General features: G+C 42.5%; 1 protein-coding gene across 1 annotated transcript in view; it reads right to left on the bottom strand.

The window, feature by feature from the left end:
* usp34 (ubiquitin specific peptidase 34) overlaps nt 1–12,306 on the bottom strand; it is an 81,641-nt gene that overhangs the window by 48,808 nt on the left and 20,527 nt on the right. Inside the window, 11 exon segments of the mRNA XM_034884239.1 lie at nt 1,022–1,299; nt 2,435–2,517; nt 4,023–4,118; nt 4,342–4,431; nt 5,652–5,779; nt 7,557–7,675; nt 7,815–8,029; nt 8,351–9,105; nt 10,857–10,987; nt 11,102–11,231; nt 11,958–12,083. Coding sequence (XP_034740130.1) covers nt 1,022–1,299; nt 2,435–2,517; nt 4,023–4,118; nt 4,342–4,431; nt 5,652–5,779; nt 7,557–7,675; nt 7,815–8,029; nt 8,351–9,105; nt 10,857–10,987; nt 11,102–11,231; nt 11,958–12,083 — 2,151 coding nt within the window.

The following is a 12,306-nucleotide window of genomic DNA, read 5'->3' as shown; positions in this document are numbered from 1 at the left end:
ACACACACACACACACACACACACACACACACACACACACACACACACACACACACACACACACACACACACCTGGGCATAAGTGTATGTAACAATAAAACTCTTATTTAACTAGTTTTTCCTTCTCCTACTGTCACCTTGGTGAATTTGCGGAGGACAAACCTTATGTGAAGTAGCCGGTACAACAGATGATTGACACCTCGACTTTTGACAATTCAGGAAAAATTTAATTTTAAATGTAATTTATTCTTTTTGGGGTTTTTAAACCAGGATATGGTGTCTACTAGAGATGTTCAAATGACTCAAATAGTCGATGCATTGTGTCGTGGACATGGAGGACGCTGCATCAATAACTCACTGGGCCATTTTATTTATTTATTTATTTATTTTTATTTAAGTTGACTACTATCACCTCTTTTGGCTTAATCCTTTTTACTTAAACTGTCATCACTATGGGATACCAGTTAAGATGCCGATAGCAATGCAGACTGCAACGTTGACTGTGGTGTTCAAAAACTTAATAAATTACTAATTAGAAATGATTTACTGGGCCATAATCGATCATTTCTGTTTACAATTTATTGCATGCCTAACGTTTCTCTTTACATATTCTGTTCAGGAAGCATCATGTGCTCAGTGCTGTAGTTTTATTTATCCAATTTATTTTGTATTGGAGCACCGCAGAATGTTTTGTTTTTGAAGCTTGAAAAGCTATGAATTAAATATCCTACATGGCTTTAATAGAAAGAAAAAAAAGGTTTTTGATGCATCGAGATATCGAATCGAAGACATAATTGTACTCACATCGGGATATCGGTGAAGATTCACATCTCTAGCGTTTACGGGACGCACTTTTTTTTTTTTTAACCCTCCTGTTTTTTTTAAAGGGGTCAAATTTGAATGAAGAACGGGGCCGGACATGCTTTCGCCATCTTGGGAAAACAAAACTACTCGCTTACGGTACATGCACAACACACAACCTGGATACCCGTGTGCATGAAAACGCACTCATTGGTGCAACTCGCCGAGTACAGTCACATTCAAAATGCTGAGATACTGAGGAAACCCTACAACTAAAACAACTGTGTGTTGTTGTGCGTTTGTTGTATATTGTTGTGTGTTGGTCTCCCCTGCTGGCACCCACCTTCTCCAGGAAAAGGTGTTTGTAGGTCTCCATGCCCATTGCATGCTGGTCCTTGCTGCGGACCTGATTGAGGAACCAGTGCAACGCGTCGTCGTAGCACTCGGCGTCCTCCACCAGGCAGTGCCACAGGATGTCCACCTGCTCCAGGCTCAACCCTGAGAGACGGACACACAGGACCGCAATTACACACGGGAGCTCCGCCAGACGTGAGGACAGACTCCACCGCTTCTCTACTTAATATAACTCCTCTCTAGGATTATTCTCTCACTGGTTTCAACTTTAATGTCCACGAAAGGCAAATTGTTTGTACACTACAGGCATATTGACACATAATTCACAATATAAATATAAATCCAGATTTCTACAGCACCATTTATCTACACGTAACATACACACATCAATAAATAGAATGGAGTAAAAGGAGTATTTTTAACAATATCATAAATAAATAGATGAACTACTGCCCATTACTTAACATGTATTCCCTTTAGTCATACCCCTTCCTACATCTATATGTTGTGTTTTGTGTACTATGCAAACCGCACTTTTCTTCACAAAACCTTTATTTGACGCCACTTTACTTCCGTCTACCTTCTGCTCATTGTCTGTTGTTTCCCTGTTTTTCTTGTGTGTTTACTTGTTTGTTTGTTTTTTGCTTGTATTGTAGAAGATGCTGCTGTAACAAGGGAAATTACCCACTGTTGGATGAATTAGGTATTATCTAATCTAATCAAAACTTATTTGATAGGGTTATTGCCACAGGAATAACTGTTTTTTGTTTCATTGGTTCTGACATTATGGTATCGGCTTGATCTCCACTGAAAGCGGATGGGTTGTATCCATGGAAACCTTGTCTGCTATCTGTGCCCATCTGGTCCGATATATATTTGGTACAGGTCTACCTGTTGCTTACCAACGAGTTTCTCCCCAGGTTTTAACAATCTTCCTCCATTTGTTCCAATGAGTGATTTTTGAATGTCCATTTACCGTTTAACTAAGCATCCCTCAAGCTACCAAATCAGTTCTTAACTTGGGGTCTGGACCTCAAAAAGACGCACTTTTGTGGAGGTAAATGCAAGCTGAACAATAGCTCTAACTTATGTTGTAGTTTTTTCACTGTCATACCCATGGGTCTTTGTGATAGTGATGATGGCAGCCTTGTGCATGCTGCTCCACATTACAGCTTTCATTCTCCGAGTGTCTATAGCTTGTAGTTTAAATGTACAATAAACTATTTTTTTTGTTATCCAGACTAGTTCTCTGAGCAGAAGACAAGAAGCAGAATCTTACTGAAGTGGTCTGGAGATCCCAGTGTGGAGAAGACGCAGGTTAGGAACTGCAGACGGACCTGGACCTCCGCACTGTGGCTGTACCTGCAACGACACAGCGAAGAAAGACGAGTCATTGTATCTATTAAGGAGAACGTTTATGATGATGTTCATATAAGTATTTCACTGTTTAAAAATTATTGGAATAACCAGAAGCACACATTATTTAACATGTGTACTGACTGAGGATCGACCGATACTGGTTTTTAAAGCGTGATACCGATTATTAGTAGTTAAGGAAAACAATAACAGATATTCTGACCCATTATGCATTTATAGTGAAATGCTAATGTTGTTTAAGCCCAGTTCAAAACAAAAGTTTCGCGATGAGCTGAAACCTGCACCGAGCCGCTCTGCAGCGCTCTGAAAGCTGCCAGTTCACACAGATGAGACGGTGTATCGTCTCCATAACAACGCCTCTTTGTACTTCCGCTCCAACGTCTGACTTTTAGGCGTTTTGTAGCTGAAAATACTACTTATTTGATCCACATATAAATGTGAATAACGCTAGTGAGATTCTTGCTACAGTTGCATTTCTAGTGATGATTTGGGAAAAACAGGTTTCATTTCTCTGATTCACGGCTTTGTTCCATTTTATTTCTATAGTTTAAAGCTGACTTTACCAGCTAACTTCTCTATTGGAGACAGGAGACCAGCCTGTTTAAACCAGCCTCTGGAGAGTCCACCAGCTGACTTCTCTATTGGACACAGGAGACCAGCCTGTTTAAACCAGCCTCTGGAGAGTCCACCAGCTGACTTCTCTATTGGAGACAGGAGACGTCTCTTATGTCCTAAAACCAGCCTCTGGAGAGTCCACCAGCTGACTTGTCTATTAGAGACAGGAGACGTCTCTTACGTCCTAAAACCAGCCTCTGGAGACTCCACTAGCTGACTTCTCTATTAGAGACAGGAGACGTCTCTTACGTCCTAAAACCAGCCTCTGGAGACTCCACTAGCTGACTTCTCTTTTAGAGACAGGAGACGTCTCTTACGTCCTAAAACCAGTCTCTGGAGACTCCACCAGCTGACTTCTCTATTAGAGACAGGAGACATCTCTTACGTCCTAAAACCAGCCTCTGGAGACTCCACTAGCTGACTTCTCTATTAGAGACAGGAGACATCTCTTACGTCCTAAAACCAGCCTCTGGAGACTCTTTAAGTCAAGCTGAGATGGTCTGCTTCAAACCGCTAAAACTTTAATCTAAAATGGTTTTGTCTCGCGCGTCTTTGGTCTGAACTGGGCTAAAAGATTAAATATAGATTTTTTTTCAACACATTAAGCAATTATTTAATAGATGAGAAACGTTGAACATAATCCTCAGTAACAGAGTCAAATAGTGTTGGGAGGGGGGGGGGGGACTCAGTGGTAAGAGAAACTGAAGCAGAGGGACAGACACAGAGCTGTAGCTGAGCCAAAGTAGGACACTGTTTTAATTACCTTTAATCGGGTATCAGGCAAATAAAAACGCTGATACAGATAATCTGCAAACTGCAAAAATGGGCCGATAATCTGTCATTCCCTAGTAGAGATGACAGGTGGACACACTTACAGTGCAAACTTGTGCAGGTGTTCCCGGACCTCCTGGATGTAGTGCTGCAGGTTGTCGAAGAACAGCTTCATCATGTGCAGCTCCTTCTCCGCCCACCTGATGGAACAGATCAGCAAATCAGCATCACACTCACGAGACAGCTCCCTCTTTATTTTATTTACACAGTATATATCTAGTTTCTGTTGAAAGTCTTAAGCCCAGCAGAAGTTTGGGACGTGCGCAGGTAAAATTGTAACATAAGTTCAAAGAATATGAAGCCTAAAGTACACCAGCTGTTTAACATATTCATCTGAACTCGGCTGCTGAAAACGTTACTTACATGGTGATCCAGTGGGTGTCGTAACTGGAGCCAAACTGCTGGAAAGTGCCAAAAAGTTTGGGTAGTAGACGCAAGGAAACCACAACAGACCTGAGAGGGGTAGACGAGAAGATGAGAGTCAAATACAAGAATACAAGAAAAGAGAGAAATTCAACATTGACAGCCCATTTAACTAAAGGACTGAGCGCTAGACCTGCACAAAAACAAAAACAAAATTCTCAAATCGACCCGACTGCGCTGCCAAGCAAACGGCATCGCCGTGCTCCTTCAGTTTAAATGCCGCACGGACCGCTACAGGAAATCCTTCCTACCACAGACAATAAAACTCTCCAACACTTCATCCCTGGTTGCTAGATGACACTCTGAGACACCACAATATTGCAATAAGGGCAACCGGAACGATTGGTTCATTCACATTTTTTAGCATACTTATATTTAAACAGCTGCACATTTTGTTTTTCCGATCTTGTATATACTTAAATATTTGTTCTTACATTCTTATATTTTATTATTATATTTTGTTATTATAATTATTATTATTTCATGTATATTGTATGTATGTATATTTTGTGTGCTGCTGTAACACTGTAATTTCCCATTTTTTTGGGATCAATAAATATCTATCTATCTATCTATCTATCTCCTGCGCTATTTACACGTATGTAACTTGGGTAAAATGTTGAGATTTGCAACAACATTCTGTGCAAATGAGCTTCATAGCAAAAACAATCAAAATCCCAAAAATCTACACGAATAGCCTCTAGGGTAGGACGCCGGACGCCTCCTGATACGATATCATCACGGTACTTATGCCACGATACAATACTATTGCGATTTTAAGGCATATTGCAATATTCTTAAATATTGCAATTTATAACCTTTTTTCAAATGACGTCCCCAAAAGGAAACTTTGTCAACATCTGTTTTATCTAAAAAAAACAATATAATACAATTAATGTGTTCACATCAGTTCAATGGCTGCAAAATGGGATCGTCGAGCAGACAAACTGACCAACACATACAGTGGGGTTGGAAAGTTTGGGCACCACAGGTAAAAAAAAATGTGTATTAATGTGCATAAAGAAGCCAAGAAAAGATGGAAAAAATCTCCAAAAGGCATTAAATGACAGATTAGACATTCGTATCATAGGTCACAAAAAGTTAGTTTTTATTGCCATCATTTACACTTTCAAAATAACAGAACACTAAAAAATGCCATCCGCAAAAGTTTTGGGCCCCCTGCAGAGTTTATAGCATGTGTTTTGGATCCGGTGGTGATCCACGAACAACAAACACGGGGTCACTCTTACCTGTGATGGGCCAAGTTGTCAAGGCAACCCTCGATGAAACGCATGCGGATCTGTCTGTCGGTGAACCAACAGACGAGCGAACACAACAGCTTCTCTGCTTCGTTAATCAGACCCTCCGATAGATGAATCTACGCGCGCACACACACACACACACACACACACACACACACACACACACACACACACACACACACACACACACACACACACACACACACACACACACACACACACACACACACACACACACACACACACACACACACACACACACACACACACACACACACACACACACACACACACACACACACGAGATCACACAGAGGCTGTGTGTTGCAGCATATGACTTGTGTTGATTTACCTCTGAAGGACTGACCTGTTTTTATTGAAATATTAAGTTTTGTGATTATTTTTCTTCTTTACATTTTTTTTTTTTCAGCTGCTGGTGCTTTGATTTTTCCTTTTTTTTGGTCATGTTGTTTCTGGGAAACACTTGAGGATCTTTTTGATGACTCATGTAATAAGACGAGTTATCACCTCCGGCCACAAACAAACAAAATATTCAATGTGTGTAAACGCATTTTTATAAGTTGGTTATGATCAACCGAGTACCGAATACCATGATGTAAGCTTTGAAGCTTCGGTACTTAACAGCAAATATTATATTATATTATATAAATTAAATTATTTAAAAAAATTAAATATATATGCTTCGGCAGCAGCGAAGGAGGAAGTCAAAAATTCCGACCGCACTTGAAGGCAGCACTGTGGCACACATCTTCTCACTACCTACACCAGATTGTGCTCATTTGAAACATTCATATCAGTCTATAAATAGGGATTGTATCAAGAACCAGACCTGAACTGGTACCGGGTTGGGGCTGACTAACGTCAGCTGGGCTGAAGTTGGACATTTGATTTATTTTAGTGACAAGATGCTGCTCCAGGTTTTGCTAAGGACCATCTAAGGACCATGTTAGTCCACCTCAAGGCTTACTAAAGACGGGCTGACCTTAACCTTCGTGTTGTCTTCCCGTCAAAATTGAAAAGCAACACTTTTGTTTAGGCTTTTTAATCGCTTTTTTCCCCCCACTGTCACCTTTTAACTGTAGTTTTACAGTTATTTTTGGAATTTATGGTCAATAAACCTCATTTATAGGAAATTATACCTAATGTTTGAGTTAGAAAAGCAGAAATTAGGAATTATTGAGACTAAAATTAAAGGAATGGATGTTGATGATAATCACAGACTGGAATATGTCAACTTTTACTCAATACTATTTCAAAAACACTTCAATTTTGAGGAAAAATTAATGAAAGTAGAGATTTGTACTTGCTAAAGAGCGTTGTGTGGAATCAATCATGTTAATTTGGGGAGTAAAAAAACAACATTGATATAGGACAACGGGTCAGTTTGACCAGAGGACAACATGAGGGTTAAGGTGGACCAACTATTCTCAATTTAGTGATAAGCTGCTCAACTAAATTTTGTCCCTCATTATATATACATAAACTATTTAACTTTTACCTGCAAAAAAGTAAAAATGAAATACCTTAAAATCTTTTTACGGCTTTATTTTTGCAACAAATAATATTTAATATAACAAATTAATATATTAGGATTGCAGGTTTTATGCTATTTCATGATAACGTTTCCGTAACTCAAGCTTTAATTGCCTTTTAAATTAAATCTGTGTGTGTGTGTGTGTGTGTGTGTGTGTGTGTGTGTGTGTGTGTGTGTGTGTGTGTGTGTGACTTTGTGTCCGTTTTTAAAATAGGAAGCACTTTGTGTTGCATGTGACAGGTATGTATGAAAAGTGCTATACAAATAAAGTTTAAATGAGTATTTTTATAGAGAAAGCAGTGTCTATAATATCCATAAAGAGAGGTTTGAAGTCGTACCGCGTCCTCGTCCTGCACCAGGTCCCACAGCAGCGTGTTGCCCTTCTTACAAACGTTGTCCAGGTTGATGTCAGTCACGGCCTGGCTGCCCGAGTACTGATGCTTGTGGACCGACGGACCTGCAGGGATGCAGAGCGCACCCAAAATCAGCTTTTTGGGTTTTTATTTGGCAGGGAGATCTTTATTTAGTCTTGCGGGATTCGACACAAAAACACCGATGGTGAAAGCGACCTGTTGCGTCGGTTCAGTGTGGCTCACCTTGCACCAGGTGCTCGTGGTAGATGGAGGCCAGGTTGGGGAGGTGCTGCTGGAGGTGGGAGCTGAGCTCAGCGTGGGAGTTGATCTGGACCAGCTCCTCCTCGCAGCCGGACTCCTCGCCGTCAAAGTCGGCCATGTTCTTCTCCGACTTGGCGCTGACCTGGGAGCTGCTGCAGCTCACGTCGTCCGCGCTCAGCATGTCCTCCACCATGGGACTGACGGAGGGACGAGGGTTTATAAACATGAGGCAGACAAGCACATCCATCAAAGATCCAACAGCTTTATCACAATTGCAGAAGAGGGATGCCGACTAGAGGGTTGTTGTTTTATAGGAGGGTCTGGCTGGTCCACACCCCTTTCAGGGATGGGAGAAACATTCTGGTTTATTATTTAGTTTGGCTATATCTAAGAAAAAACAACAACTCTAAATTAGCATTTATATTTTTTACAGTAACAAAAGTCAGACCTCCATGAAACTCGCTTGGTAGTTTACAGAGGTTAGACCCTGCCCCCCCCCCCCCCGAATTAGGCCTTACCCTTCATGATGGTGGTGGTGATGATGGTGATGGTGGTGGTGGTGCTGTGGGCCAATGAAGCGCCGGCAGTTAAAGAGCTCGCCGCCCATGGCGTCTCCCAGGAAGTCCCCGGGCCGCGGCAGGCACGGGGGCTCCTGGGGCCCCTGGACCATCTGTGGGGGGCCGATCTCTGGCAGCTGCTGCTGCTGCTGCTGGGGCTCCGTCCCGTCGGGCCGAATGGACGACGACACGGAACAGGCGTCCAACATCCTCATCCGGCCCTCCAGGGACGCCGACGCCGCTGTCACCATGACAGACGTATCCGGCTTGAAGGGGAGAACCTTGGCCTTGGCCCCGCCCCCTGAGCCACCGGGCCCCGCCCCCTGGCTCGGGCCCTCGCCGAGCGCCTCGCCCGCCTTCCTCTTCCTCGACTCAGTCTGCTCCCGGGGCTCCTTCAGCTGCCCGCCGTCCGCGGCCGAGCGGTTGCCCTCGTCTTCGTCCTCGTCGTCGTCCTCGTCGTCCTCGTCGTCGTCTTCCTCGTCGTCCTCTTCCTCCTCCTCCTCCTCCTCTTCCTCCTCCTCCTCCTCCTTCAAGGCCTCGCTGTCCGCCATGTCGTCAGAGTGCATCTCGCTGCCGGGGCTGCCGGCCGATTGGCTGGCTCGGCTGGACGCCGCGTCGTTGCTGGAGGCCTCGCTGCGGCCGCTGCTGCTGCCCGGCCCGCTGCTGCCCTCCTCCACGCTGTTGGCCGTCTCGTCGGAGCTGCCCTGCATCGACTCCTGAGGAAGCGACACAGACGAGAAACAACACGATCATTTTAAATCACTTTCTTGACTCGTCACCTTCCTAAATCTCTGAGAAAGACGCTCAGAGATTTTTTTTGCGTTAGTTAAAAGAGTAGAAACCGGCTCTTTAAAGTGTTAACCGGAACATGATTTTTAGTGGTGCCTTTTTAAATTCAATTCCATGTTTAATTTGTTCAATAAGATAAAGTTGGAAATTTTTTTATTTGTTTTAATTGGACAAGCAATTGGTTGATTCAAAACATCTCCTTTAATTTTTTTGACAGTGTGTTTTTGCAGATCAACCCTGGGTACAGACCACATTTGTTGATGCAAGCATCATCATTTTCCATTTTTGTATCCGTACAATTACATCAATAACCATTTACAATTACAAGTCCTTAATACCATTTCAACTCCTTAATTATGTAAATACTGTATCATAAAAATTCCTTTAACTATGTAAATAGTACATATCCACACTCATATTTCTCTCTTTATATTTCTACTCTGATATTTATATACTTTAACTGTAACTTTAACACAGAATTTCCCTTCAGGGATCAAAAAAAGTATAAATAAAGTATTTCTGATTCTGATTTCTGAATAACAATAAGCAGCAACCAAGAACGTACAAATTGTAATTATTTGGCGGTGCATCATGGAGAGGCACCATAGCAAATATCAAGACTTAGTTAAGAGAACCAAAAGCAAACACCCTCCCTCAGACCCCCCAAGTGTTTCAAAATCAGTCCCCATGCTTTATTAAAATACACTTCTTTTTTTGCGGCTCAAATATTTTTAGTTCCATCTAAAAGGGGCAGTGAACATCTGTCGGGTTAACCCTTGTGTCGTCTTCCAGTCAAAATTGAAAATCAACACTTTTATCAATGTTTTTAACTTATTCTTACATTTTTGTTCCTTTTTTCCAACACTTACGACGCTTTTTTTTAATGTGTGTCACTTTCTTTTTTCAACACTAACTTATTAACTTTAGTTTTACAGTTATTTTTGGAATTTATGCTCAATAAACCTCATTTATAGGAACTTATAGCTAATGTTTGAGTTAGAAAAGCAGAAATTAGGAATTATTGAGACTAAAATTAAAGGAATGGATGTTGATGATAATCACAGACTGGAATATGTCAACTTTTACTCAATACTATTTCAAAAACACTTCCATTTGTTTTACAATGCTATAAAATTGAATAAGACGCCCCAAAATTAATGAAAGTAGAGATTTGTACTTGGCAAAGAGCGTTGGGTGGAATCAATCATGTTATTTTGGGGAATTAAAAAGAACATTGATATAGGACAACATGAGGGCAACATGGGGACAACATGAGGACAACATGAGGACAACATGAGGGCAACATGAGGGCAACATGGGGGCAACATGGGGACAACATGAGGGCAACATGAAGACAACATGAGGACAACATGAGGACAACATGTGGGCAACATGAGGACAACATGGGGACAACATGAGGGCAACATGAGGGCAACATGAGGGCAACATGAGGGCAACATGAAGACAACATGAGGGCAACATGAAGACAACATGAAGACAACATGAGGGCAACATGAAGACAACATGAAGACAACATGAGGGCAACATGAGGGCAACATGAAGACAACATGAGGGTTAATGAATACTGAAATCCAAAATAAAACAGCAACAATCCAAACCAGCTGGACAGTGTGTGAGTGTGAGTGAGTGTGTACTGTGTGCGTGCCCGTGTGTGTACCTCCGTGTCCGACAGCCTCTGCTGGCTCCTCTTGTTGCCAGACATCATCTGGTCGTCCATCTCCATGTCGCTGCCTCCGCTGTGTTGCGTGTCGCTGTTGTCGCTGCTGTCCGGACTGGCGGCCGGTGAACCTGAGACCAGACGAGAAGACTGAGAGCCGGACGGGGAACTTCCTGTGGGACGGAAATCAAGCCCCCGCCACTCAAACATTACACGGTGAGAGACGTGACTGAAGCCAGACTGACCTTTCTTGTTGCCCATGGGGATGTTGGTGTTGAGCAGAGAGGCGAAGGAGCTTTGTTTGGAGAGCTGGGCCTTGGCCGCCAGGGCGTTGTTCCACAGAGCCTTGATCAGCATGGAGGCCAGGTACAACGTCTGACAAAGGGGGGCAGATGTATAAACCTTTATTATTAAATCTACTTTGTCCATCGCAATTTGAAATTTTTTCTGTCCTTTCAAGCTGTCCCAGCTTCTGTTTTCACTATCTTAATAATGTGTACTTATGTGTATTTATTGGTCTGTGCTTTTGTTTCCTCTGTCAGAGCACTTTGAACACTAAAGCTGCTATTCAAATAGTTATTATCATTATATTGTTAAAAGAAATGAATATCACACTGTTTTAAAGGGTCACTTTTGAGGCTGTGTGTGTGTGTGTGTGTGTGTGTGTGTGTGTGTGTGTGTGTGTGGGGCTGTGTGTGAGTGTGGATGTGTGTGTGTGTGTGTGTAGATGTGTGTGTGGGGCTGTGAGTGTGTAGATGTGTGTGTGGGGCTTTGAGTGTGTAGATTTGTGTGTGTGTGTGTGTGTGTGTGTGTGTGTGTGTGTGTGTGTGTGTGCGCGCGAGTGATTGAGTGAGTGAGTGAGTGAGTGCGTGCGTGCAAGCATGTGTGTGTGTTTGGGGGGGGGCTGTGAGTGAGTGTGGATGTGAGTGTGTGTGTGAGTGAGAGTGAGTGTGTGTGTGAGTGAGAGTGAGTGTGTGTGTGAGTGAGTGTCTGCGAGTTGGTCTGATTGAGTGCGTGTGGCTGTGTGTGTGTCTGTGTGTATGGGGGGCCTGTGAGTGAGTGTGTGTGTGTATGAGTGAGTCAGTAAGTGTGTGTGTGTACCTGCTCCGTGTGGGCGCTGGGGTGCAGGCCTGACACCAGGTTGAGGACGTGGCGGAGCGGCACCGGGTCGAGGTTTTTGATGAGCGAAGGGAAAAGGTCGTGGATGTAACGGCTGCAATGTTTCAGCTGAAAGACAAAACAAAAAGAAATGCTTTAAATATCTTTTAGGTTAATTTAAGTTCATTATTTGTTTTATCCTCAGACTCGTACAGAGATGTCTGTATATAACATTCTAATAAACCCAAAACTAAATTTAAAACAATTTAATATGGGTAACAATAAAAAGTAATTACAATCATTTATATAGTTTTATATTTATACATTTGTATTAATCTCCACTTATCCATAA

This window comes from Etheostoma cragini, chromosome 2 (assembly GCF_013103735.1).
Source record: "Etheostoma cragini isolate CJK2018 chromosome 2, CSU_Ecrag_1.0, whole genome shotgun sequence".
Classification (NCBI taxonomy): domain Eukaryota; kingdom Metazoa; phylum Chordata; class Actinopteri; order Perciformes; family Percidae; genus Etheostoma; species Etheostoma cragini.
This window is presented reverse-complemented; position numbering and strand designations above follow the sequence as displayed.